Consider the following 25510-nt stretch of genomic DNA (forward strand, 5'->3'; position numbering starts at 1 on the left):
AAAAAAAAAAAAAAAAAACCCAAATCAAGTTGTACAATTTCAAAAAGATAAGATCTTTAGAGATGAAAAAGATCAGATCTTTAAGCAATTTCACCTTCTGCGATTCAGAACTCGTTGGAGATCAACCTGCAAAAACAAAAAAAAACACCCAATTTTATAAAACGAGCTAAAACCCTAAAAATCAAGAAAAAGAAAAAAAAAAAAAACAAGAATCAAGAAGACTTGCTTCTCTGTAAACAGGAGTATAAGAAGAATTAGAGAGACGGCTAGATCGACGAACAATCACCATCTGCTTCTCAGCCTTCTCTGGTGTCCGAGGAATACATCTCTTCTTCATCTGTCAACAACACAAAAGACTTTAAATCGATACGATCTATGATTGTGTGAACAGAGTAGAGAGAAGAGAAAGGATTCAAAACTGGGGAAGTCTTGAGAGAAGTTGGATTGAGATTTTGACAGAGTTTTGGAAGATTCAGAGCTTCCATTCGTTTCTTGTTCTCTTCCACTCTTTTCAGACGAAACTCTTCGTAGTTCGATTGTTTCGCGACCACCATTTTTGGGGTTTTCTTCTTCAGAGAGAAGCTCAACTCTGTTTTTTTGTTTTTGTTTTCCTATTCTCTGAAATGAAGCAAAACCCCCTAACTGACCGTTCGGAGCTCAGTGATTTGAATTTGTGGGTACTACTGACTACTGAGTACTGAGTTGAGTTCCATAAAAAAAATGAAGAGTCAAAAGAATGATTCTACCAAAACAAAACAAATATTTGGGCCTTATAGTGGGCTATGGACTGAGGAACAATTGTCTTTAGAGATAAAATAAACCCAATAGTATCTACAACCAAATTTCAAGGAAAAAAAAAATGTTACTTCACTTGATTTCAAAATAATTAATTTAAGACTAGTGTTATCATCAATTTATTTTAAAAAAATATTTTCAGAATTATAGTGATGAAAATATCCATTTTACGTAAAATTATAAGGGACATTTGCAAAAAAAACATCTTTTATACCCTTTTTATATACAAAATGACTAAATTTTAAACCTAAACTCCAAATACTAAATCATACCTTCAAAATTATACCAAAAAAATAAAATAGAAAATCTAAATCTAAAAACTTTAAAAAAAAAAATAATTTAACATATTGTAATCTTATTATATAAAGCTTGATGTCAAAGTTACTCATTAACGAGATCGTGACAGACATGTGCCAATTGTATCGATAAGATGTTGACACATGTCCAGATTACTGCTTAACATGATAGTGATATGTGTCAAATTAACGATTTTAGATTTGGACATATGTCTAAGTTAATCGCTAGAAAAAAAAAGAAATTATAAAAATATTTACCAAAAAAAACTAATCCAAAAGCAAAAAGGAAATATTTACCTATCACGGTAAATAAATAAAGCATATGTCTTATTATATAAAGATATATATTAAGTGTTATCTCATATCAAATCAAAACCTTAAGTACGCTATAATATTTTGAACAAGAATGAGACAAATACGAACCATGCAAGATCAAAAAACCTTGCTAGCAAAAAAAAAAGGGGTATCATGAGTGATGATCAGATTGCTATGATCGAATTTGCACCTCATTTATGGCTGAATTTAACTATGCTTCATATATGGGTAAACAAACTAAATCAATGTGTAAGTACAATATTTATATAATGCTACACATATATCTTCGACTACTTCCACCTATCTGACTATTTTCACATCTATGAATAATAAACATCATATTATTTTAAATTTTTTAATGATTTCATTGTCTAATATATTTTACCAAAATACAGGGTTCCCAAATTACAACTTCGCAACTTCGACGATGGTAAGGACTTTTATTCTAATTGTCTTAAATAATTTTGGATGACGAATCTAAGTACTATCAATATTTGTTTATTCATTCTTTTTAGTATTCTAATTTAATTATGTTGTAGCATTTTCAGATTTTAGTTATATTATTTAGTTAAATTTGATTTTCTTATTAGAAATTTGTGATATTATAAAATAAAATTTGTAGATTATTTTGACTTTCTTTTTTATTTTTCAGTTAAAGATATGTAAGATATTTATTTATTTATTCCTTTTAAAATAAATATTTTAAATTTCTTATGTAGTCGTATTTTTAGATTTTTTATTTATATTTATATTTTATATCTATAAATTATCTAAGACTCATATATCATCTTGGTTATAATTTTTATTTTTTGAACTGTCTTTTAATTTTTCAAATTTTATTGGATTGGTCATTAATTCATTGCAATCGTGTAGATATGTTTTCCTATTTTTTCATCCAAAATATTTATTGAGTAAACAATTCCAGTGGTTAAACAAAATGTCACTACAAATTTTAATGGTGAAAAGAAACTACGTCAAATTGAAAGTAAAGAGACAAAAAATGGTTTAATTTGTTCACATATACATTTTATAGGTGGTGATAAAAAAAATATTTTAACAGTAAAATATTTTAGGGTGAAATAACACATTATTAGTGGTAAAACGTAGAGTAAAAATGTACATGTATGCTAATAAGATGACGCTTTGATCTTTTGATTTCATGAAAAATCTTTTGTGAATAAATTGTTGAACGTTTTTGAAATTTGACAATAATAATATTCGTAATAGATAATGTTTGAAAAATATTTTGGAGGTCGATTATTTAGCTTTAGTTTATTGTAAGAATTGTAATAATAATTATAAAATATAAAAATATAAATTAGTGTATTAAAGTTAAAACCTCTCTCTCACGAAAAATATTTATCTATTTATTTTCGGAAAATATGTTTCTCTTTATAAAACTATTTCTATATTATTACAAATTTTAATTTTATTAAATTATTTTAAATCCCGCACATCGTGCGCATCATAATCTACTTATGTATAAGAGGGGGAAAAATGAAAATGACCAAAAAAATATTTTTAAAAAAGAGTATCTACGAAAGGATATTTCTAACAATTCTCTATATTTTTTAAGAAATTTTTTTAAGATAAAATACTTTTTTTTCTTTTAGAATTAGCAATATACTTTATTATTTTCTTATAATAATAAAATTATATAATTTCCTTATGATAATCTTAATTTTTTTGAAAGTTGTTTTAGTTTTATGTGTGTTTTTAATTAAAATATATTAATGGATGGACGTAGTACATGTCATCGTGATCACGTGAACTACCAACTAAGAATCTAAGAGGGGGTTATTGGTTCTATGATTTTAATGGATTTGAAAATCCAAACAAAAATCATATGTTATTCAATTGTATATGGATTTAGAAATCACTTCTCCAATAACAGTCCCTAAGATAATTTGAACTTACCATTACTAAAATAAATCAAGTGTAAATTGAAGACCAATCATACCAAACCAAATTTTATTAAATGAAACCAAAACTAAACCAAATTACAAATAGCTTAAAGTTTAAACTGATTTCTACTTTTGATAGAACCGAAAACCATAAAAAAGAAATTGAACAAAAACCGAAAACTAAACTTGGTTAAAGATAAAAGTAATGTGTTTGGTATTCTTAGAGAACTGAATAGTTGGTATTCTAAGTTTTTGTCACCAGGAGGAAAAGAAGTGTTGATCAAAGTTATTGCTACTTCCCTACTTACTTATACAATGTCCTGTTTTTTGCTACATAAAAAAATTACCACTCATCTTACAAGACAAATACGGAAGTTTTGGTGGTCTAGAGCTAAAGACAAACATAAGATACGTTGGGTTGCATGGAGTAAGATGACCAGGCCAAATCAATACGGAGGATTGGGTTTAAAAGATTTTCATCACTTTAATATTGCTTTGCTGGCGAAACAGGCTTGGAGGATGCTCCAAGAACCACAATCTCTCCTTAGACGAGTCCTCCAAGCAAAGTATTTCTCAAAATCTGAATTGATGGATGCAAATTTTGGACATCGTCCTAGCCACGCCTGGAGAAGTTTTTACCAAGGTATACAACTTATTAAGAAAGGATTAAAGTGGAGAATAGGGGATGGCAATATTGTTAAGATATGGCGCGATCAATGGATTGACAATCCTCCTTGCCCAACTAGGAGTGTACACCAACACCAACAAGATCTCAACTCTCTAAAAGTGGCAGATCTCATGAAACCTAACTCATCACAATGGAGTTCAGAGAGACTTCAGGATTTAATACATCCAGAAGACATCAATCACATTTGGAAGATCAGACCGCACATCTCTAAGGTACATGACACTCTAACTTTGATCATTACAAAGAATGAACATTACAATGTAAGGTCGGGTTACCACCAACTTACAAAAATAAGCTCATAAGCTTATCCAATGGTTAAAAAAGTATGGAGCTCTTTGTGGTCTTTAAATAATCCACCGAAGATAAAAAAAATTTTGGTGGAGAGCTCTCCATAATGCTCTTCCAGTTGCTGAGACATTAGCATCAAGACGCATTAAGGTTCTAAGAGACTGCAATCTATGTGGTGAAGCACAAGAATCTATTATCCACCTTCTTTTCCAGTGCAAAAATAGCAAGAGAAATATGGGAGCTTTCATTAGTTCCCATTAACCCATATCAGTTTGATTCTATCTGCTCTCTTGTTGAGTTCATTCAAAGGTTGCTTTCTCATAAAGATGAGGATTCACCGAAAGATTACATTTTCCCGTTCATTGGCTCGCAAATCTGGAAAGCATGCAATGATCTTCTGTATAATAACAAAAGATGGGCAATCCCAAATATTATAAATAAAGCCCTCATGGATCGTAAAGTATGGAGGGAGGCTAATAGCGGTTCAAGGCTTCACGTAGAAGCAAGCAGGGAGAAAGAAAAGAGTCATGTTTCCACTAAATATATTGGCTTAAACCAAACCAATTCATTTTGCTGGTATACAGATGGATCATGGCTCAACAATAATAGCAAAGCTGGAATCGGATGGACTCTGCATAATGCTCAAGGCAAATGTATCCTGTAGGGATTTTCATCAGTTGAACCCACCAGCTCAGCTCTTGAAGCCGAAGCTATTGCACTTAGGGAAGCACTCCTTCAGATCAAGCATCTTGACTACCATCCAGTTACCTTATGTGAAGACTCAAATGTTATATATACATATTTGGAAAAGGTTCAAAAACAAGACCGTCCACTGGAAGATATTGCAGTAGATCATAGATACTTGGAGGACATACTTACTTTGAGTGATAGTCTACATCAGTTTAGATATGTTGATAGAAATTGTAATGTATTGGCTGATATAGGCTAGAATTAAGAATTCTCCTATGGTTATCTCTTGGATTTGTTAATGTTGTAAAACTGATGTATTTATACCCCTTTACAATAGAAATGTTGGCTGACAAAAAAAAAACTTGGTTAGAGGTTACTTGGGCTATCATACTAAGTGGTACTTACCAATTCTAATTTCTAAACTAGCCTAATCTAAACCGAATAATAATCAAACAAAACCGGTAGCACTTAGGAATTAGGATACACACTACAAAACAGCAATAGTATCAATCTTGAGGGCGAGTGAGCGCGTAAAAAGTGGAAATAGAACGTGCGTGGAATCTAATCGCACGACCAAGATTAAACAAAAGGTGAATCATCAATCAAATCCCTAATGGTTTTACATACACAAACCAAGTCATAAAAAACCTAACTAGGGCAACACAAGAGTATCAAAGCCTCGTCTTTGCACTTTTGCATTGAAACATATGTAGCAAAAAAAAACCCCTAATTCCGCCACTAATTCCAACCACACGAAACCACGACAATAATGGCAGACACCACCACCAAGGTTCAATCTCCAGAAACAACCACGGTGGTTGATGACGAGAACCAACGGGTAACAACATCGCCGCCGCCGCCAGCACCACAACAACCACAATGGAAAGGGATGAGGTACCCTTCTCCTATGGTAATGCCACATCACATGATGTATGCTCCACCACCTTATCCTCCTTATCATCATCATCATCTTCACCCTCATCATCCGTTTTATCACCCGCACCATCACCACTACCATCAGTCTCGTGGTAACAAGCATCAGAATGCTTCGAATACTGAGAATAAGACTATTTGGGTTGGTGATTTGCTTTATTGGATGGATGAGAATTATCTTAATTCTGCCTTTTCTTCTTCTGGAGAGGTCTGGTTTCACTCTTTCTCTCTCTCGACTCTGTTACTAAAGTTGTTCAAAGTTTTGGTTTTTATGTCTTTTGACTTTTGTAATATTGATCTTAGTAATGTTTGGTTGCTTGCACTAGTTGTTTAGTGTATCTTGATGTGTTTTCTCTGTCGGCCAGGTCTGGTTCTTTATTTACTTACCTTCCCAAAACCCTCTGTTACGAAAGCTATCTAAAGTTTTGGTTTTTATGTGTTGACTTTTGCAATATTGATGTTAGTAAAGTTTGGTTGCTACCACTAGTTGTTTGGTGTATCTTGGTTTGCTAAAGTTGTCTAATTTCTCAGGATAAAGTATGATTCTTTAATGAATTTGTTTTCATGAAAGTATCTATGGTGTCACAGTATTTGTCTGAGTCTGATATGTTATTCAAGTGTTCGTTTTGATGTGTTGACTTTTGCAATTTTGATGTTTTTTGTAGCTTTTTTTAGAATACAATGTTGTTAAAGCTTGGTTGCTTCTACCAGTTTTCCTGTTTATCTTTGTCAGCATCAAAAGTATTTATCTTTGAAGGTTTTTGCTGCTGTAATGTATACTAATATATTGAAAGTGCCCAGTGAATGGCCTATTATGGTGTCACAGTACTCGAGTCTATCTTCCTTTCTAAATTTGTCTGAGTGTAATATGCTAATCAAATCTTCTTTTTGATGTGTTTGACTTATGCAAGTTTGATGTTTTGGTAGCTTTGTTAGACTTCCACCTGTTGTCCTGTGTGTCAGCATAAGTATGACTCTTTGTTTTTGCTAATGTGAAGTATATTAAGCCTGAAACTGTCCAGTGAATGGTTTTAGGTGTCACAGAAATCGAGTTCATTTTCATTCTTTAATCTGTAATGTTATCACTTGAAGCATGTTTTTTTGGTTATTTTACATTGATCCTCTTTTTTATGATGTAGATTTCGTCGGTTAAGGTTATCCGCAATAAGCACAATGGTTCATCTGAAGGCTATGGGTTTGTGGAGTTTGTTTCCCACGATGTTGCGGAGAAGGTGTTGCAGGAATTCAATGGTGAAACTATGATAAATGCCGAGCAACCTTTCCGTTTAAACTGGGCTAGTTTTAGCACCGGTGAAAAGCGTTTAGAGAGTGGTCCTGATCTCTCGATTTTTGTGGGAGACTTAGCGCCAGAAGTCACTGATACTTTGTTGGAAAAACTATTTTCTGAGAAATATCCATCTGTCAAGAATGCAAAAGTTGTCATAGATGGCATCTCTGGTCGATCAAAGGGTTATGGCTTTGTGAGATTTGGAGATGATAGTGAGAGGAGCAAAGCTATGTTGGAGATGAATGGCGTGAAATGTTCTAGCCGCGCTATGCGAATTGGTCCTGCAACCCCTAGGAAGCCAAGTGGTTATCACCACCAAGGTATATTGTCTGATCTTTTATCTTTCCTTACCAAACCATGTGTTTTATATCTAATGGTTGTGTCCTGAGTACTTGCATTTCATCTTTAATCAACAATTGCTTGTGACTTGTGAGGAACATGTTCTTGTTACTTCCAGTACCTTTCCAGTCTCTTAATATTTGTTTGGACTTTGCAGGTGGGTATATGTCGAATGGTGGCTTGCCCCGACATGATGGTGAATCATTGAACACAACAGTAATTATTTTTCCTTGGTTTCCCTGTTTTGTCTTGGTTGTGACTGTGGAAAGATGGGTATGATCTTTATCCTTGCATGTTTATATTGCAGATATTTGTTGGAGGACTTGATTCTAGTGTCACAGACGAAGATCTTAGACAACCTTTTACTGCTTTTGGTGATATAGTCTCTGTCAAGATACCTATTGGCAGAGGATGTGGATTCATTCAGTTTGTGAACAGGTAAACATTTATGCAGCACTGAAGCTATGAATGTGGATGTTGACTCTCTATTCCTTGACATGTCACCCGTTTTGATATTGGTACTTGACATTTTGTTGCAGAGAAAATGCAGAGGAGGCTTTAGAGAAATTAAATGGGTCTCTGATTGGTAAACAAACTGTTCGCCTTTCTTGGGGTCATAATACTGGCAATAAACAGGTAACTCTTCTATATCCTGTGTTACTATTTACATTGTTTGGTTTAGTCATTTCTGGTTTGGTTTATATGATCCGACGTAGTTTCAAAATCTCTGACCAAAGATGTATTGGTGCTTTTTCAGCCTAGAGGTGAGTATGCAGAGCATTGGGTTGACCACCCATACTATGGAGGACAATTTTACAATGGTTATGGATACATGGTACCGCCACATGTTGACCAGAGAATGTATGCTGCTGCACCTTATGGAGGTTATCCGGTTTACGGTGGTCATCAGCAACAACAAGTAAGCTGAGAAGAACAATAAAAGAAGTTAGTAGGTATGAAGACAACAAGAATTGTCTTTCTTCTTCTCTCTCTCTATCCTCTCTCCTTGGTTTAGCTCCCTAGGCAATGAATTTTGATAAAACCATAGTGCTACTTAATTTTTATTTAGGGATTTTGATTGGATTGATTTATTCAATTTGATTCTCAGATGCTTCTTATATTATGGAACTTTAAGTGGTCGATGATTTAGTTGTGGTTTGGGGATTTGATAAGTCCTGCTTTTTATATGTGGTTTCTCATACTAGTGAGTTAGAATAGTCTTGAAATTAGTTTATCATTAGGCTTTAAGTGATAACCAAAAAAAACTCAACATAACACCAAACACGACAAGGTAAGTGAAGACACCCATTTACTACTTACTGTAAATCGTGAGTTGATTCAGAACTCAGAAGTGTTGTCTTTGAAGCCAACATGGATGGGGTTTCATATATCCTAAAAACATATAAGCGCCAGACATTTCCTGAAAACCTGTGTAGCCTACTGCACCAAATGTTAGGTTTCAGAACCGTATCCTCTTTATTCTCTTCTACCATAAGATGCAGACTATAACCAGATCCTAATGTGAAGCTTTCTCACGATCTCATGGCGATCAGATACGAAGGTCTCATCTCTCATGTCTGACACTTCCGAGTTCCGACGACATACAACATTAAGCATGAGGAAAAATACAAACATCTCTATAGCTACTTAAGAAAGACATCCATAACAGCAAACCATCTACTACAATCGTTGTATAAATCTCAATACGAGAATCGCTTAGAACGAAGGGGCAGCTTCTTTGAGAATGTGCTAGTGTTTTGACCACTGAGCTTTGTTCAGAAATGTTTTTGTGTGCAAGAATGATAAAGCAATGATCCACTTCTGACTAATACAGAGTTGTAAAAACATAAGTTAGAATGTTTCTTTAGCTAAAACATTAAATTGAACATATATTAATTAAACAAACTTTGCATAAATAAATTGGTCGTTGTTATCAGTGCTTGGTCAAGATCTTATCTTGTGATGACGATCGAGATAATACACACACCGATCCATGTTCCTAACATAAATATCAATTGTATCCATAAAATAAAATTGACACATAAGATTTGTTTTAACGACACACAAAAAAGCAGAAGAAACGAAAAGGTTTAAATCCACCGCACCACGTTCACTCATGATGGTTGAAACACATGCCCACACCACCCCTCCTCATTATTTTCTGTACTAGTATTTTAATTTATAGTGCATGTGGTGTATATAGTAGTTAGATTACCAACATCTCAGTTCATAATTATATTCAATAGAGAAAAAAGTAACATTTAGTGGAAGATTCTTTAAGCCAAAAGGAAACTGCCCGATTAGGTAGAAATGTATAGTATAGTTGTGGTATCAATCATCAGTATCTAAAACAAAAGATCTTATTTGAGGTGTTGTTATGGTATGAACATAACTTTCAAAAGAGACAAGTCAACAGAACAGAAGCTTATGTAAATTGTAATAGTCAAGAATTTGGAACTAGTTTTACGTTTTAACGATGAGAAAATAATATTGTGGAGATTGTATTTAATGATCCTATTAACAAAAAACAAAAAAAATGTTCGCATGACTAAAGCTTCTAGCGGCGGTTTCCATATATGATGATGCTTCCCTCTTTTTGTGTGCTTCCCTTTTGTTCTCCACGTCACACATGTGTCTTATAATTGTGTCAAGTCGTGTTCAACCATTGTTGTGTTCACTTCATCTTAACACCTCAAACACCTTACTCTCTCTTTTGCCGGTTAGTTCATCCCAAACCAGTTTCAAATTTATTCTACCAAGAGATTGACTTTAAGCTAAACCATTAATCCACATCGACTTTTCTTTTGTCATTATCTATTTACGTAACGGCCAAAAAATCTCATAATCACTTTGACACAGCGATTTTTGTTTCTTTATTTCGGGGGTCAAATCAACAAAACTGTGATTATCAAACCATAAATGTAATTTAAAACAATTACCTTTACAATATTACTTTTCTAAAAAGGCAATGGTAACGTGTATAAGAGAATATGTAGTTACCAATTATAATACTAGTTTCTTTTTCTTTAACAGCCAATAATCTCCTAATCGCCTTAATGAAAATGTGATTACCTACCAATCAACCCATAATTATTTTATGGACAATTCTTGGGGTGAACCTCTCTTGTTCACCCCCAATTATTTTAAGAAACAAATTATTAATTAAATAAACAAAATCGGTTTATAATTCAATTTTAATTATAAACATTATATTATAGTTTTTAATTATAACATCTAAATCCAAATTACATTTTTATAAACCCAAACCGAGATATAATTTTGTTTAATTGTGTAATTTAAATCCTAACCACTTTTTTATAAACCCAAATTGAAATATAATTTTGTTTAATTGTAAAATCTAAACCCTAACTACTCTTTTATAAACCCAAACCGACATATAATTTTCTTTAATTATAAAATTTAAACCCTAACCACTATTTTATAAACCCAAACCGACATATAAATTTTTTTGATTGTAAAATCTAAACCCTAAATCCTAACCACTCTTTTGTAAACCCAAACCGACATAAAATTTTGTTTAATTATAAAGTCTAAACCCTAAACATTAACCACTATTTTGTAAACCCAAACCGACATATAATTTTGTTTAATTATAAAATCTAAACCCTAACAACTATTTTGTAAACCCAAACCGACATATAATTTCGTTTAATTGTAAAATATAAACCAAATCACTATTTTGTAAACCCAAACCGACATATAATTTTGTTTAATTATAAAAACTACACTCTAATCATTCCTTTATAAACCAAACCGACATAATTTCCTTATTTAAAAATCTACAGAATTTGTTTCCTAAATTTGTTTTGTCTTTTTTTATTTTAATTTTGATTTATTTTAGAAATATGATATGACATGGCGTTTTGTTGTATTTTGATTGGTTAATTAATAGGGGGTGAATAAAAGAGGTTCACCCCTAGGGGTGAATCCAAGAATTTTTTATTATTTTATTGGTATTGCATAGTATTTACATAACTAGATTAGGATCCGTGGTAGTGTACGGGTTGAAATTCTTTTTATTTATATTATAATTTTTTTGAACAAAATATTGTAATTTTTATATAAAATATAATTTATGTGATTGTTTTTGAAAATTGTTGTGAATAAAATATTATGTAATAACATCATATGCTAAATATGAGGACTTAAATTTTTTTTGAGATTTCTTATGATTGTTCTGCGGATTAGCATAAATTTTTTGAAATTTGTAAAATCAATCATAATAAACGTTATTCTGTTATTTTGATATATAGTTATTAGTATAATCGAAAATCACTTTTAATACATAGAAGAGTGATTAATTTTGAGATTTTTTGTCTATATATAGTTAATTAAATATTCTGTGAAGATTTTATTTTATTTTTTTGAATATTCTTTTTAAAGAGGATCTGAAATCGAGATTTAGCTAATGATTACAAACCATATAGCCTATAACCTATCAAATAATCAAATAATTAATCTTATAACTCATATTATATAATCTAAAAAAAATCGTGTACTGTCGTTTTATTACATAGAGGATAATTTGCTTTTGTTTATAACAAAAAATGTTACTCCATTTTACAACTTTATCTTCATTTCATAATTGATTCCACATATTTTGAAATAAAATCCAGCATATAAGTTCCCCTAAATCAATTTATTCTCATCTCAACGTTAATCTAGCTCTCAACTTCTTAAGTAGAGGGAAAAAAAAGTATTTTTAGTCATAAAAATCAATTTAAAGATGTCATTTCATAAGGACAAGAAAACAATTTAACAATAAAAAAAATGAAGATGACCGACCGTTTCATTCACCGCTCCTTTCGATATCCCTCACTTATTTTATTTTTGGGCTCTCATAATAAACAAATCAGGAAAAAAACCTCACCGAAGCTGAAGACGAAACATCACCAAATCTTCATCGTCTGGTCTTTGTCTCCATCTAAAAAATTATTTATACACTTCTCTCTACATAACAAAGGTGATTCAACGTTCCAGCTGTACCATTCTGTAATTTTAAAACTTTTCAAATTCAGAATGATCATCATCACACTACCTCGCTGATCCGAAACCCGTAATTTACGATTTCTTCTTCATAAGGTAATTTTGAATTGTGGTTTAATGTTCTTTCTCCTATCTCTGTGATTAATTTGTTTGAATTTTGGATTCTACAGAATTTTTTTTTTATTAGGAGACGAAGATGATGATGAGTAGCACCAGCAGCAGCAACAACAGTAGCAGTAGTACTAGTAGTAGTAGTAGTTATACAAGAGGCCGAACAAATCACTCATCTGCAAATACGAAAATTGTGAGTGAGGAATCTCAATCGTTTTGATCCAATTTTTTTTTTTTGTCCTCTTGGTGTAATTCAATTGTTAGATTCAAACAAAACGCGAATATAGATTTTTGTTTTGTTATTGTTATGATCTTGAAAGTGAATCTTGGAACAATGAAGTTCTTGAGGTTCTTCTTCTATGGAATCCTATGCAATCTCCGTGGACTTTTCATTTTTATATTAAAGAATTTTCAAATTTTTTCTGAAGGTTTTATGTCTTCTTTTGTTTTGAGATTGTTGGATATCAAGAAAGTTAGATCCATTAGTATGCTGTGAAATTGGTCTGACCATGAGCTTGAATAATTGATGCAGGGGAAGAAATTGAAAGGTGGTGAAAATAGTGTTGTAAACCGAAAGGCTTTAAATCAAGAGAAGATAATTGCTCTGCAACAAGATGTAACCGCTTTTTTCGGGTGTTTTTGTTTTCAGTTATGATCAGTCAACACACTCAGTTTATAGATTTTCTTTTGGTTTTTAAAGGTTGAAAAGCTGAGGAAGAAGCTGAGACTTGAAGAGAACATTCACCGAGCAATGGAAAGAGCATTTAACAGACCTCTTGGAGCACTTCCTCGTCTTCCTCCGTTTCTACCTCCACCGGTTAGTAACTCACAAACATAGCTCGGTGAATTTCTTTTCCAGCTAAATCTTGATTTTTGGTTTTATTCTTGTAGGTCTTGGAGTTACTTGCAGAAGTGGCTGTACTCGAAGAGGAAATGGTTCGGTTAGAAGAACATATTGTGCATTGTAGACAAGAATTGTATCAAGAAGGAGCTTCTACATCTTCACTGATAGCAAACTTAAAATGCTCGGCTGATTTGCCTAAGCATTGGCAGAACAAATCCAAGTCAGCTTCCAGTAATGCTACTCTTTCGCGGGAACCGTGTTCTGTTTCAGGTAAGCTAATAGGGTTCTACGTCAGGTGTCTTGGTGTAATTTAGATTGATATATGATGATGCTAGTGTTTTCTTTTCAGAGAGGCGTAGGGGTAAAGAGAACAAGTTGAGTGCTAATTCTATCAAAACACCGGTGAAGATTATGTCAGCTGCTTATACACAATTGAATAAGAGTTTAGATGCTCAGAAACTAGAGGTAACATACATAACAATAGTCTCCATCTTTGCATTGTTTTTTTCTTATTTGCAAATAAAGATTTCAGTTTACTTGCATGAATACAGCATGAAAGTCATAGGCATAGCAAAACAAGTGCAGAGACGAGGTATTATGGTGGCGCTGACGATCCAAATAAAATTTCGGAGGATCTTGTTAAGTGTTTGTCCAACATTTTCATGAGAATGGTAAAGAAAGCCGCAGCTGTTACAAAATCTCAAGAAAACAATAAAGATACTACATTCAGGGATCCTTATGGAACTTGCACCAGCTTTAAAAGAAGAGATATTGGTCCATATAAGTATTTTAATGATGTTGAGGCAGCTTCAGTAAAACGAAATAGAATAACGTCGTCAAGTTCCTCTTTGTTTCTTATCCGCCAACTGAAGTAAGCACGGTTTGAAAAATCCTACTTTAAAAATGAAAGTTTTTAGTTGATTTTGCGTGTGTTCATCAATTCTTTTTTCTTTTCAGACGTTTGCTTGGAAGACTTTCTTCAGTCAACTTGCAGAAACTTAATCATCAGCAGGAGAAGTTAGCTTTCTGGATTAACGTTTATAACAGCTGCATGATGAATGTAAGCACTAACCAATGTGGTAGTTAACTAAGTATTATCTTGAGGTTATTTAACTAAGTATTACATTATTGAAACATTAGGGTTTCCTTGAACATGGAATACCAGAGAGCCCTGATATGGTGGCACTAATGCGAAAGGTATGCCTAAGATTATAATTTTCTACATGGAAAATGATAAGATAACAAAACAAAAATGATTTGTAAATGATCAGTGTTTCTAATTGAGATGGTCCCTTGTGCTTGTAGGCGACTATAAATGTGGGAGGCCACTCTCTCAACGCATTCACGATCGAACACTTCATCCTACGCTTACCTTACCACTCAAAATATGTAAACTCTTTGTTCGCTGGTCCCTTTCCTTTCTCTAGCTAGAGCGTTGTCATTATTATAATAATCTATTAGTGATGTTTTTGCTTATACTTTTCTTGGCTTGACCTACCAGATTTCCCCTAAGAGTTCAAAGAAAAATGAAATGGCAGCGAGGAGTAAATTTGGATTGGAATTGTCAGAGCCACTTGTAACATTTGCTCTCTCATGTGGTAGTTGGTCCTCACCCGCTGTAAGTATATGTTTCTATCATATTACTATACTTCTTAATATGTTCCAAAACTAAATGACGACTGAGGTGACATGTAATGAAGGTACGGGTGTACACTGCTGGTAAAGTAGAGGATGAATTAGAGGTGGCGAAAAGAGAGTATTTGGAAGCATCGGTGGGGATATCCGTGGCGAAAATGGGGATACCAAAACTGATGGATTGGTATAGTCACGACTTTGCAAAGGACACTGGATCATTGCTTGATTGGATTTGCCTTCAGTTGCCTACTGAGTTGAGAAAAGATGCTCTCAACTGTCTTCAGCAAGGGATTTCTCAGCCCCCTTCTACTCTTGTCCATATTGTCTCTTATGACTTCACTTTTAGATACCTTTTTGCCATCTGAAAATATTTATTTCTTAAGGGGGTGTTTTCTCTCTTTAAGTAGTCTTTAGATTCTTGTTTACGTCAACAGAAAATGTACATCATTATAGTGTTCGGTTCAACAAATAAGGAGAAATAGAAATTATAGTGTTCGGTTTAGTTTTGTGCTCGTTTCCAACCCACATCATTTGTAAGCTAGTTAGATAGATGGCAAGAAATGAAAAAGTAATTAAGTAAATGGAAATTGTATGAGTTGTTATTTTTTAAAAGCAAAATTGTACCAACTTGTGATATGAGTCAAATTGTAACATGCATGATAATTAGTTTTTGCATGAGCTTATGAAAATATATTCATTTGGTATTTACATATGTGCGAGTACAGCACATACACTAATTGATTTACGGAATTTAACAAGGGAATCAAGAAAGCGAATTTCTTTAATGATGACTTAAGCTGATTATAAGAACATTCTAACAATCTTGAGAGTAAGTTTAAGTTTTTTTCTCGAAATTGTGGAGGTTGTCTACGTCTCAAACCATTCGTAGTTTATGTTACCAAATAGGTGTTTAGGTCTTCGTCAAATTCTCCATGAGAGATTCCCCTGATCTTCAAAGAGGCGTCTCTCTATTTATATATGAAGAGATAGTCATTCTAACATATGTTTGATTTCCATATTTGTAAGGGGATAATATGTTCTTTTTACGATTTGTTGTATAATCTCTTGGATTCGATCTCATCTTTTCTCTTTGTTAGGTCAGTAACTCGGCATCTTTTGGGTCAAGTTCACAAATATTCGGTGTATTTTTCGTTTAAGCTGGATTAAACGGAGTGGAGTAAAACACTTATACAACATACATCAATATATAACTCGTTAGATAATTATATAGACTTCAAAATATTAGTACTATAATTATGTGGCGTAAGTAGACATCTTTATTATCAAGTAGATGTCAACATAGAAAAACAAGAAATATATGCTATTTTAAATTTGTGAAATTTAACTTAAAGAAGTAATGTTTTAATTTTTCTATATTTTCTTCTCTTTTCTCACGTGAAAAAAGTACAGTATTAGCCTTCATTTATCATTGGAGCTCATACCGTCGCACATCTCGCACGCAGTGAAATGACCTTGCTTATATGGGCCGTTCTGTTACCGCATTGGCTAAACAGGGTGAAATGCTATTTTAACCCCCGATTTGTACTTATAACTAACGTCATTAATTTGTCTAGTTTATCTGATAGTGACATAATAAAAAGTATAGGATGTAATGAAACATGTACAAATAAGTTATTGATAAAAAGTATACGTAAATAGTTAAGCATACGGCTATATTGTATTGTATGTTAAATAACGTGTACTAGATCTAGATTACTAAATACCTCGTCTTCTAGAAGATTTAAAATTAGTGTGAATGTCGGTGTAAGTTTCTTTGTTACGTATTTATCAAGTTTTATAAATATGTCTAACTCTTCGTTGATACAAATCATACAAGTGAATATTCATTTTTTTTCATAAAATAACAGGAAATATACCGGTTTGAAGTTTGAACCCATCTACTACACCATTATTAACCATTAGGATACAAATCATGATCAACATTCATGTCTTTTCCTATATAATTATCCAGAAAAGTGTTTTTATATTTTAGCTTTTTGTAGCCTTTTCGTGAGAGAGGTACCTATGGAAAAAGGATGAAGACTTAGCCGTAGCCTTAACTATGGTCCACAACCCACAGGGAAGCTCTCATCAACTACTTCCTTTTTCTACATACTTTAATAATTGCTCAATGGAAAAGTTCCCATTTAGAAAATCATCAACTAATTTCGTAGAGATATTACATTTCTGACAATTTTAATCACCATTTGTAACTATATTTAAAAACATAGTAAAAAGGACGTCAAAAAGAAAAGTGTAACAAACAGTTAATGAGACCTGAGAAAGTAGATACTAAGCTCTGTGCCCTGACCACTACCTTCAGGGTTGATCATATACAATGCTTCAGAGTCTTTAGAACCAATCACTCTATCGAATCGAGCTCTCATAGAAGTCATTTCTCCTTCTGTCTCTTGATCATATTGGTTCTTGCATGGTAACACTCCAGCTCCCATAGAAACACTTCTCAATGCATCAATCACATACGTTTCCTCCTCACTCATGTTCTTTCTCCTAATCGAATACCCGATCTTTCGGCCATTACAGTAAATCCCCCACACGTACTCCTCCAACACCTTCTTCCTCGATGTCTTCGTCTCGCTTTCTAACGCTATCCTCACAGTCTCCGAGGCCATTTCCTTCTGGAGCGCTGAAGTCAGCATCGGGAGTTCAATGATGAACATTGGTAGGCAATGAGGATCTTCTTGTATTGCAAGAAAGACTCTTCCTTTGCGGAACCCGAATATTGTTCCCGTAGTTGCGTAGTCTTTAAGTAAGGGTCTTCGATGCCCTCGGCTTAACAAGTTAACCATCTTGCAACCAGATGATAGCATTGGTATGAGCTTGAACATTTTGAGAACCCCACCACCGATGCTTCCAGAAGATTTCTTCGAATGTTTAGAGTCCACGGAATTTCCTGTGTGCCGCAAGAGTGAGAGCACAGCCGAGCTATCCATATTGAAAAAGGGGTTAGATCGGATCGGCATAGCTCACCTCTTATTGTTGTTCTTATTGTGTGTTTTGTGGATGAATATAAGGTTAGGCATATAAAGAGACACCACATATATATAAAGGCATATATAAGAGAAAATAAATTGGTTTTTGGAGACATGTGTGAAGATAAAAAGGAGAAACCACTATTCCACATTGTTACTTATTTTCTGGCTTATGATTTTAGACAATCATGTGTACCTAAGCCATACAATACATTTTGTTTCGAATGTTTTAAGCATTAGTTTCGGCGTTTTACGTTTACATCCAAATTTTGTATTTACAAACAAAAAGGGAAAAGTTAAAACATGTGTAAATCTAGATAGCGTAGTTAATTAAGAAACCTACATTTTCTATGTATAATAATCATCACAACGAAGTTTTGTATATAAAAATTAATGGGATTTTAACTTATTAGGACATTAAAAACATTACACGTTATTCGAATTACTAACTCATCATAACGCTGCTTCCAACAGTTGTATCACACAAGTCTATGTTTTAATGAAAAGTTATTGCTAACTTTTTTTTGTATTACTAATACTCCTTCCATTTCATAATATAGGATGTTTTAGAGAAGTTATTTTGTTTTATAATATAGAATGTTTTCAAGTTTCTATGCAATTTTTAGATTAGTTTAATACTTTATATTATGTAGTCTTGTTTATGATTAGTTTTTTTACTCAAAACATCATATATTTTGAAACGGAGGGGGTATAAATTTGGATTATTTTTCAATTCTTGCAAAGCCTTGCTAATTTTCTTTCTATATTTTCAATTTTATCGGATGTCTCCAAAGGGACGGTTATTATGTGTACTTATTTTCTGAATATAAAACCTTCATAAACTTCTAAATTTAATAATGGTATGTGCTTGATATCATACGCTTTTGCAAACATACTATAGCTAAACCAAATGTTAAAATAAAATAAAAATAACACATAAGTTAAAAATTTACACTCTAACCCCAGTTAAAAGAATTTCGACGACTGATGAAAAAATAAGAATTTTGGGGTTATATATGTTGGTTGCCTGGAGATTGGTCGGGTTCAGTCCGTATAAGTACACTAGTTCAGAAAACCTTATTCTTTTGAGACTTATTACATATCTAGGTTTGAGTCTTGATTTTTCTATGGTCGGAACGAACTATATTTCGGCCCTATTTAAGATGACCTACGTTGAATTTTATTCTTTTCTTTTGGTTGGGAGGGGAGGAAAATGGGGACGAATATAATGCGATTCAGAAATGTTTTAGGAGTACTAAACGATCCGGGAACATATGTATAGTTTATTAGACTTTTCGAGTAGTAATATTTTTTTTATTTTGCATTGTTTCAAACAAGAAGTTTTATACAATAGTAACTAGTAAACCTAGTGGTCTTAGTACAACAGAAATGTTATAAATTAAATTACAAAAACTAAGAAAACTGAGATTTAATAGTATTACTTTTTAAAAATTTGTTTGATATTGGGAATCTGAAAAAGTTTATTTCGTAACATATTCATCTTTTTCTTCCGTAAGACATTCATCGGCAACCTAAATTACCAAAATGGGAATTTATGATTACTAATGAGCAAGTTTCTTAGACATTGTAATAATCATATATACCACCATTTCCAATTTTAAAATAAATTCTATTTGATAATACATGATTTGTATTAGTGTCATCATTTTATTAGTACTATCAAGATTCAAAACCCATTATACATGTTGTTGACTGCAAAAATAATTATGTTTTATTTGTGTGTATGTTTTTTCTTTCGTTTTCATGTGTGAAATCACTCCCAAGATAAAGATAATGATATACATTCAATGAAAAGAGCGTTATAACTTTTAACGAAAAGAGTACAATAACTTAGCAAAGGAGGGGGGGCTACACATACAGGTCAAGCTAATGAAAACAATGGCAACGAATGAAACATGGATGTGAACATATGCTATAATATAATTTTAATACGGACCATATGTCTTGTTTTAAAATTATAGAAATTCACACTTTTGTTAAAGAAATTTGATAGTGGAATAGCGTGAGGGGAGACCACACACCCGAAACGTTCATGGGTGGGGGATGGGTCATCATTAAGAGAACCAAACCTACACATGTGTATCAGTGTATACTATCGTTATTGAGATACTTCCTCGAATCACATCGATACTTTTATGAACAAGCACAAGTTTTGACATATAGAACATGTATAAAAAAAACTCTTCTTGTCATGTAAGTAAAACTAACGAGAGACAAAATTAGAGTTTTAGACGATTTTTTCTACTTCTCATTTATGTTGATGGGATGATATATGTGCGGAAATGGCATAATGTAATAGACAATTATACTTCTCATTTATGTTACCAATCGAGACATCTAATTTATCCGAAACTTTTATTTCCATCATACAAGCATGTGATATATTTTGTTAGAGTTCTATATTATTACTTGGCACAATATATATTCATGATAATACCAAATAAATACATTTTGAAAGATACATTCAACGAATTAAACTGCATATATTTCAGTGACTTTACACTACCCTATACGCCAAAGGCCCCAAGCAAGAAAAATATTAGGTTTGATTCACGAGAAAGAGCACCTTTTCGTATGACATTTTGAAAAACGAAGCCAAAATGAAAAATGAAAGGGAGAAGAAGAAAAAGGAACGGTGGTTTGGCCAAAGACATGTGCCAATGTCTCAATTAAACTCAATAAAGTAATCCACTAATGATTGTGTGGAGAGTCATCTTTTCGAATTATTTCTTTCAATTTTTATCCATAAGCTTTATTTGATAATAACGTCAAGTATGGGCACCAACTTATCAAAAACCTTACTTACCTTTATTGGGGGCCTCACTCAGTACCGACGACCACAATTAGTTTAGTAGTTGCAACTGAGACACTTGTACTAATCCAAATCACTTCATTGCAATATATATGTTTTCCTTTTGAAGTCATCATAGATTAGTTGTATGAATAAGTTGATTGTGTCAAACACTAATCTAAGATAATAAACCCCAAATCACCTATTCTACTGAAAATATAATACCACCAATTGAGTCCACCAAATGGTCCAAATCAAATACCAAAATTTCAGCTTACGAAATTACCACGAATACTTGAAAATGAACGCAATCGAAACAACTAGAAACAAAGATTGATATGAGTATTTTATAAATCTATGTCTTAGCAATGATTTCCAACAACTTACCACTAACATATTAGGCTACGATATTAAGCTCTGTCGCTTACAAGAGTCTAGTCTCTCCATCTTTCACCTTATCTTGTTCTCGGTTACATGATACTAAGTCTCCATTCATTAACATAGAGAATAACAGAAGTTGTAGGACGAAAGTAAACTCGTTGAATGATCTGGATTATTAGGCCGTGATGAATCACGAGACTACATTGTTAGTCTTTATCGCTGTCTTTTAGATAGTTTATAGTTTATTACCTTAATAGCAAACAATCTTGTGAGTGAAATTTCCAATACTCAATAGTTTCATTGGTCTTTGATGAATGTAATATTCTATCACTCTTGTTTTGGTCCAAAACTTCATGTTCTGTTGATATTTATGCTGCAAAAGTTGGGTCGGAGTCAACTGTGATTTAGATAGAGGAAAGTACTGCAAATGTATCAACAACCAAACCACAAAAGTAAACCAAAATACCTAAAAGACAGACATTTCAAAAACAAAGAGTTATGTTCAGTTTCCAGTCTTCTCCACCTGAGGACTTTTGCTCATTTACATCTTCTACTCAATATACTCCACCTGAAGATTCAAGATTGCCAAAATGTATCTTAAAAATAGTGGAATAATAATCCATCAGAAAATGGCTAAAGGAAAAATATATTCTTACTTGTACAAAACTCTGATCTAGAGGAGAACTTTTTAGTATGTTATGTTCAGAACCTGAACAAGTTACAACAGCAACTTTAGACAGCCTTAAAAGGTAAACAATCCTGGTCTTTCTTTATAATCTAAGTTTTCGTGACACTATCTATTCATTAACTCCATTAATAGCAATCCCAAAGGCATTGTTTTTTTATCAAGTTCAACGGTACCTGTCACTTTCTTGAGGAGGATGGACGGTAGTCCTCATATACCCAGGAAGCTTTTTCTGAAGATTTAGGACCTAACTTGCCTTTCAGCCACTCGAAACGAACAATGAGCTCTTCCAAGTCCATGACAGCAGCTTCCACAGACTCTGATTCCATGATGTTCAACCGAAGATCACCATCGCTAATAACCTTTTCTGTGGCTCTCTGCTTTTCTTCATCTTTAGATTCGGCTCCACTAACTTCATCTGAAGGTCCCTGCTTTTCGTCTTCCATAGATTCAGCTCCACTTACTTCATCTGAAGGTCCCTGCTTTTCGTCTTCCATAGATTCAGCTCCACTAACTTCATTTAATGTAACTACACAAGGCAAACATTCATTTTCCACACAAACAAAACTATCAAGATAAACAAAAGGAGTTGACAGATCAAACATTGGGAAAAATAGCATCGTTGTAAAAGAATAACCTTCATTCAAATGTTTCATTAGCTTAGCACATTGCCTCTTTTCCCCAACCTACAAGAAAGATGGATGATAAAACAAGATAAGCTACAACAACAACGAGACAACAAAGTTTAGAATATACAAAGGATACTTTGGACCACTTACATACCATTTGGGTATATATATGAGACTTAACTAACAAGATTTCAGGGTTTTTAATTAACGGGAATCTGCCTCGACTGAATAGGTTTTATTCGCATTAGTCATGAGGCTTAAATAAGTTGTTACATCCATGATTTCTCAAATACTAACCTTAGAAAAAGGCACAGTCCAACCATCTTCAAGTGACCATTCCAATGATGGACGCACATCCTTAGACAGAGCCTCATAGATACACCCTTCGCCATACGGTGGAGCCAACAAATTCAATCTGCGAAATAGATGAAAAAGAAGCACACACTCATTGTTTACTACAAAGTTCAAAAGCCACAGAATAAAGCTTAATGGAAGCAAAGAGGATATGAACATAAACACATAGGATATGACCATATAGTAGTCGTATCTCATCATCCTTTGTTAAAGTAAGTAAAGAGAAGGCATGGTAGCAGAACAAGAACTCTAAAACTTCTGTCGTAAATTTGTTAATTTGATAACAAAAAGTAACAAAAACACAAGCAGTTCATAAGAAAAAAGAGACTTCTTATCTGCAAATATAAACCTTTTAAGTACCTGTAGCGACTCATTTTCCCTGACTTCGAAGAACCGTCCCAGACCAATAACAATAGTCTTCCCACCAGTCGACCAAATCACCAACCTTCCAAGAATCATGAACAACAAGAGCTTCTTCCAGACCACCCTCCTCGTTAAGGACTTGATCTTCACGAAACTTTCTTGGAAACACAGGTCGAATCATTAGGTAATTCTCGCTCCCACTATCGAGTTGCTGAAACACTTTTGTTGTATGTATTCCTGAGGGATAATATGAATACATTAAAAACATGCAAAAAAAAAAATGGTGCTAAACCATAAATATTCAATTGCAACATTGTAAGATGGAAACTACTCTCTCCGGGATAATCAAGATACTCCACATCATAGCATAGTGCTGTCCTTTTATGGAATATCTTCAGAATGCTGATAAAACCATAAGAAAGCAAAAAACATTTGAGATTTGTGTTCTGTAACCCAAAATAAACAAAAGCAATTGAGATGGGAGTACCGTACCTTGCATCGAAACCAAGCTCCACGATACCCCGATTCAAAAGATCTTAACTCTACAGTATGACCAACTTCAAATGGTAGATTGATTTGACTCATTTTTTAGTTGTTGTTGTTGTTGTTGTTCAAACCGTTAACTGCGTTTAGTAATCAGAATGTATTAAATTACCAATCGGAGAACTCGAAAACGGAAACTAAATCTAGAGGTTAAATCTCAAATCCCTAATCTCTAATCGCTTTTAATAAATTTGTAACATCAGAGAACAAACAAGTGTAAGTCTCATACCAAAATTGAAACTAGCGAGTCGTACAAAAATCCCCAGAAATGAAACGAGTATAGAAACAGACCTGGAGATGTTTCAAAACAGCTCCTCTATGAAATCGCGTAAGTCACGGACAGCTCGAATAAACCCTAAAGAAATGGGGTTTTTCCCTTTTTTTTTTGGTGTCTTATTGTTATTTTATATTTTTTTTGTGTCCTCACACAACAAAATGATCAGGAGAGGAGAATATATAAAATCGACCCGGAAACAATTTTAATCGTACATTTTTTTTTATTAAAAAGTATTCAATTTTATAAATAAGGGGTGTATTGAACATGATATTTTAAAAGATTTGAAGCTATTCTTAAATTTTCTGTTATTTAATTGGTGATTTTTAAAAATCATCTGAAATCATATGTTATTGAATGTGAAATTTCTAGAAATCATTTAAAATCATATACAATATCTTGTTATTCAATCAATAATTTATATAGTGTTCAGTGTGCTATTTACCGATTTAAGTCCATTAAAATCTCCATAGGGCCTAAACCATATACATCAAACCAAGTAAAACCGTAAATCAAAATTGACTCGGGTTTATTCATAAACCGAATCAAACCGGTTGCTCTTTAACCCTAATCCCCAATTGAAGAACTCAGTTGAAGCCGCCGCTCATAATATTGCGGATGCTCATCGGAACAGGACCTTCGGTGAGCCTGGACGACGCGAGTCAAACGGAGATGGTGATCTAAGATCCGTTGCCATCCCACCACCAAGAGCAGCTTTGAGGAGGAAGAAGAGAGCCGAGCTTTTATTGTCAAAGAGATACAAGCTCATATGTGAGAGAGAAAGGTAGTAGGGAGTAGATCTAAAACCTTTGACGGTGGCTTAGATCCTCCTAGCCGTAGACGACCTCCCCCATCAAACAACAACTCTGAGGAACCTCCAAAATCTCCAGTATTCAGATCTAACCACCTTCCTCTATTGATTCTTGCCGTGAGTCTCCCTCTTCTACTCCACGTCGCAGCACCGCCGATAGAGCTCTTACTATTGGTGTGTCGAGGAAACTTCTCCCTTCTACTGCTCCCTTGATTTTGATCAGAAAGCTTCACCTTGTTGATGCAGCAGTTAATGGATGAAGCACCATGAGCCCCAGGGCTCTCTTCGTTGCTGGAATCAATGGAGAGCCCCCAACGACCGTGCAGGAGTTCATAGATTTTTATACCTCAACTTTGACATAGTGCCACTTTGAACATGAACAAATTTTAATCGCACATTTTTATAGCTTAATGCTAAGTTAACTTAAAAAAAAATGCGACAGAAATATAAAAATATTTCATTCATTGCTAATGGTAGGGATGACAACTGGGTTTAGAGACCATGGGCGGTCCAAATCCAAATTAATTTGGAC

At 33.4% G+C, this 25510-nt stretch overlaps 5 protein-coding genes across 12 annotated transcripts; 2 read left to right on the forward strand and 3 right to left on the reverse strand.

Annotated features, from left to right (window-relative positions):
- On the reverse strand, positions 25–707 carry LOC104728647 (B3 domain-containing protein At5g42700-like). Its single transcript, XM_019232354.1, has 3 exons — positions 420–707; positions 227–337; positions 25–126 (listed from the first exon to the last, which is right to left on the reverse strand). Exons 1-3 carry the CDS (start codon positions 552–554, stop codon positions 91–93), a joined length of 282 nt encoding a protein of 93 aa, XP_019087899.1. The 5' UTR covers positions 555–707; the 3' UTR covers positions 25–90.
- Positions 5601–8683, forward strand: LOC104725211 (polyadenylate-binding protein RBP47C). Its single transcript, XM_010443829.2, has 6 exons — positions 5601–6117; positions 7049–7517; positions 7694–7752; positions 7844–7974; positions 8076–8172; positions 8294–8683. The coding sequence occupies exons 1-6, from the start codon at positions 5746–5748 to the stop codon at positions 8462–8464; spliced, it is 1299 nt and encodes a 432-aa protein (XP_010442131.1). The 5' UTR covers positions 5601–5745; the 3' UTR covers positions 8465–8683.
- On the forward strand, positions 12352–15737 carry LOC104725213. 4 transcript variants are annotated; one of them, XM_010443832.2, is made up of 12 exons: positions 12352–12639; positions 12714–12847; positions 13124–13141; positions 13373–13471; positions 13546–13768; positions 13848–13963; positions 14050–14369; positions 14456–14558; positions 14639–14695; positions 14804–14887; positions 15000–15116; positions 15199–15498. In XM_010443832.2, the coding sequence occupies exons 2-12, from the start codon at positions 12740–12742 to the stop codon at positions 15496–15498; spliced, it is 1545 nt and encodes a 514-aa protein (XP_010442134.1). In that variant the 5' UTR covers positions 12352–12639; positions 12714–12739. The 4 variants fall into 4 exon arrangements, with proteins under 4 accessions (XP_010442134.1, XP_010442132.1, XP_010442133.1 ...); XM_010443830.2 differs by lacking the exon at positions 13124–13141 and adding an exon at positions 13187–13270 and having other exon boundaries at positions 12353–12639; positions 13355–13471; positions 15199–15737; XM_010443831.2 differs by lacking the exon at positions 13124–13141 and adding an exon at positions 13187–13270 and having other exon boundaries at positions 12353–12639; positions 12731–12847; positions 13355–13471.
- LOC104728649 (protein MIZU-KUSSEI 1-like) lies at positions 17231–18292 on the reverse strand. The gene has a single exon (XM_010447602.2). It carries the CDS (start codon positions 18115–18117, stop codon positions 17401–17403), a length of 717 nt encoding a protein of 238 aa, XP_010445904.1. The 5' UTR covers positions 18118–18292; the 3' UTR covers positions 17231–17400.
- Positions 21260–24303, reverse strand: LOC104725214. Of its 5 annotated transcripts, XR_757852.1 has the most exons (10): positions 24185–24303; positions 23843–23973; positions 23682–23752; positions 23348–23587; positions 22931–23048; positions 22642–22690; positions 22181–22533; positions 21976–22028; positions 21786–21887; positions 21260–21692 (listed from the first exon to the last, which is right to left on the reverse strand). XR_757852.1 is itself a non-coding variant. In XM_019231687.1 (8 exons), exons 4-7 carry the CDS (start codon positions 23359–23361, stop codon positions 22184–22186), a joined length of 531 nt encoding a protein of 176 aa, XP_019087232.1. In that variant the 5' UTR covers positions 23362–23587; positions 23682–23752; positions 23843–23973; positions 24185–24303; the 3' UTR covers positions 21702–21887; positions 22181–22183. The 5 variants fall into 5 exon arrangements, 1 of the variants encoding a protein (XP_019087232.1); XR_002033968.1 differs by lacking the exon at positions 21260–21692 and having other exon boundaries at positions 21702–21887; XR_002033969.1 differs by lacking the exon at positions 21260–21692 and having other exon boundaries at positions 21702–21887; positions 23663–23752.

This window comes from Camelina sativa, chromosome 11, assembly GCF_000633955.1.
Source record: "Camelina sativa cultivar DH55 chromosome 11, Cs, whole genome shotgun sequence".
NCBI classification, from domain to species: Eukaryota; Viridiplantae; Streptophyta; class Magnoliopsida; order Brassicales; family Brassicaceae; genus Camelina; species Camelina sativa.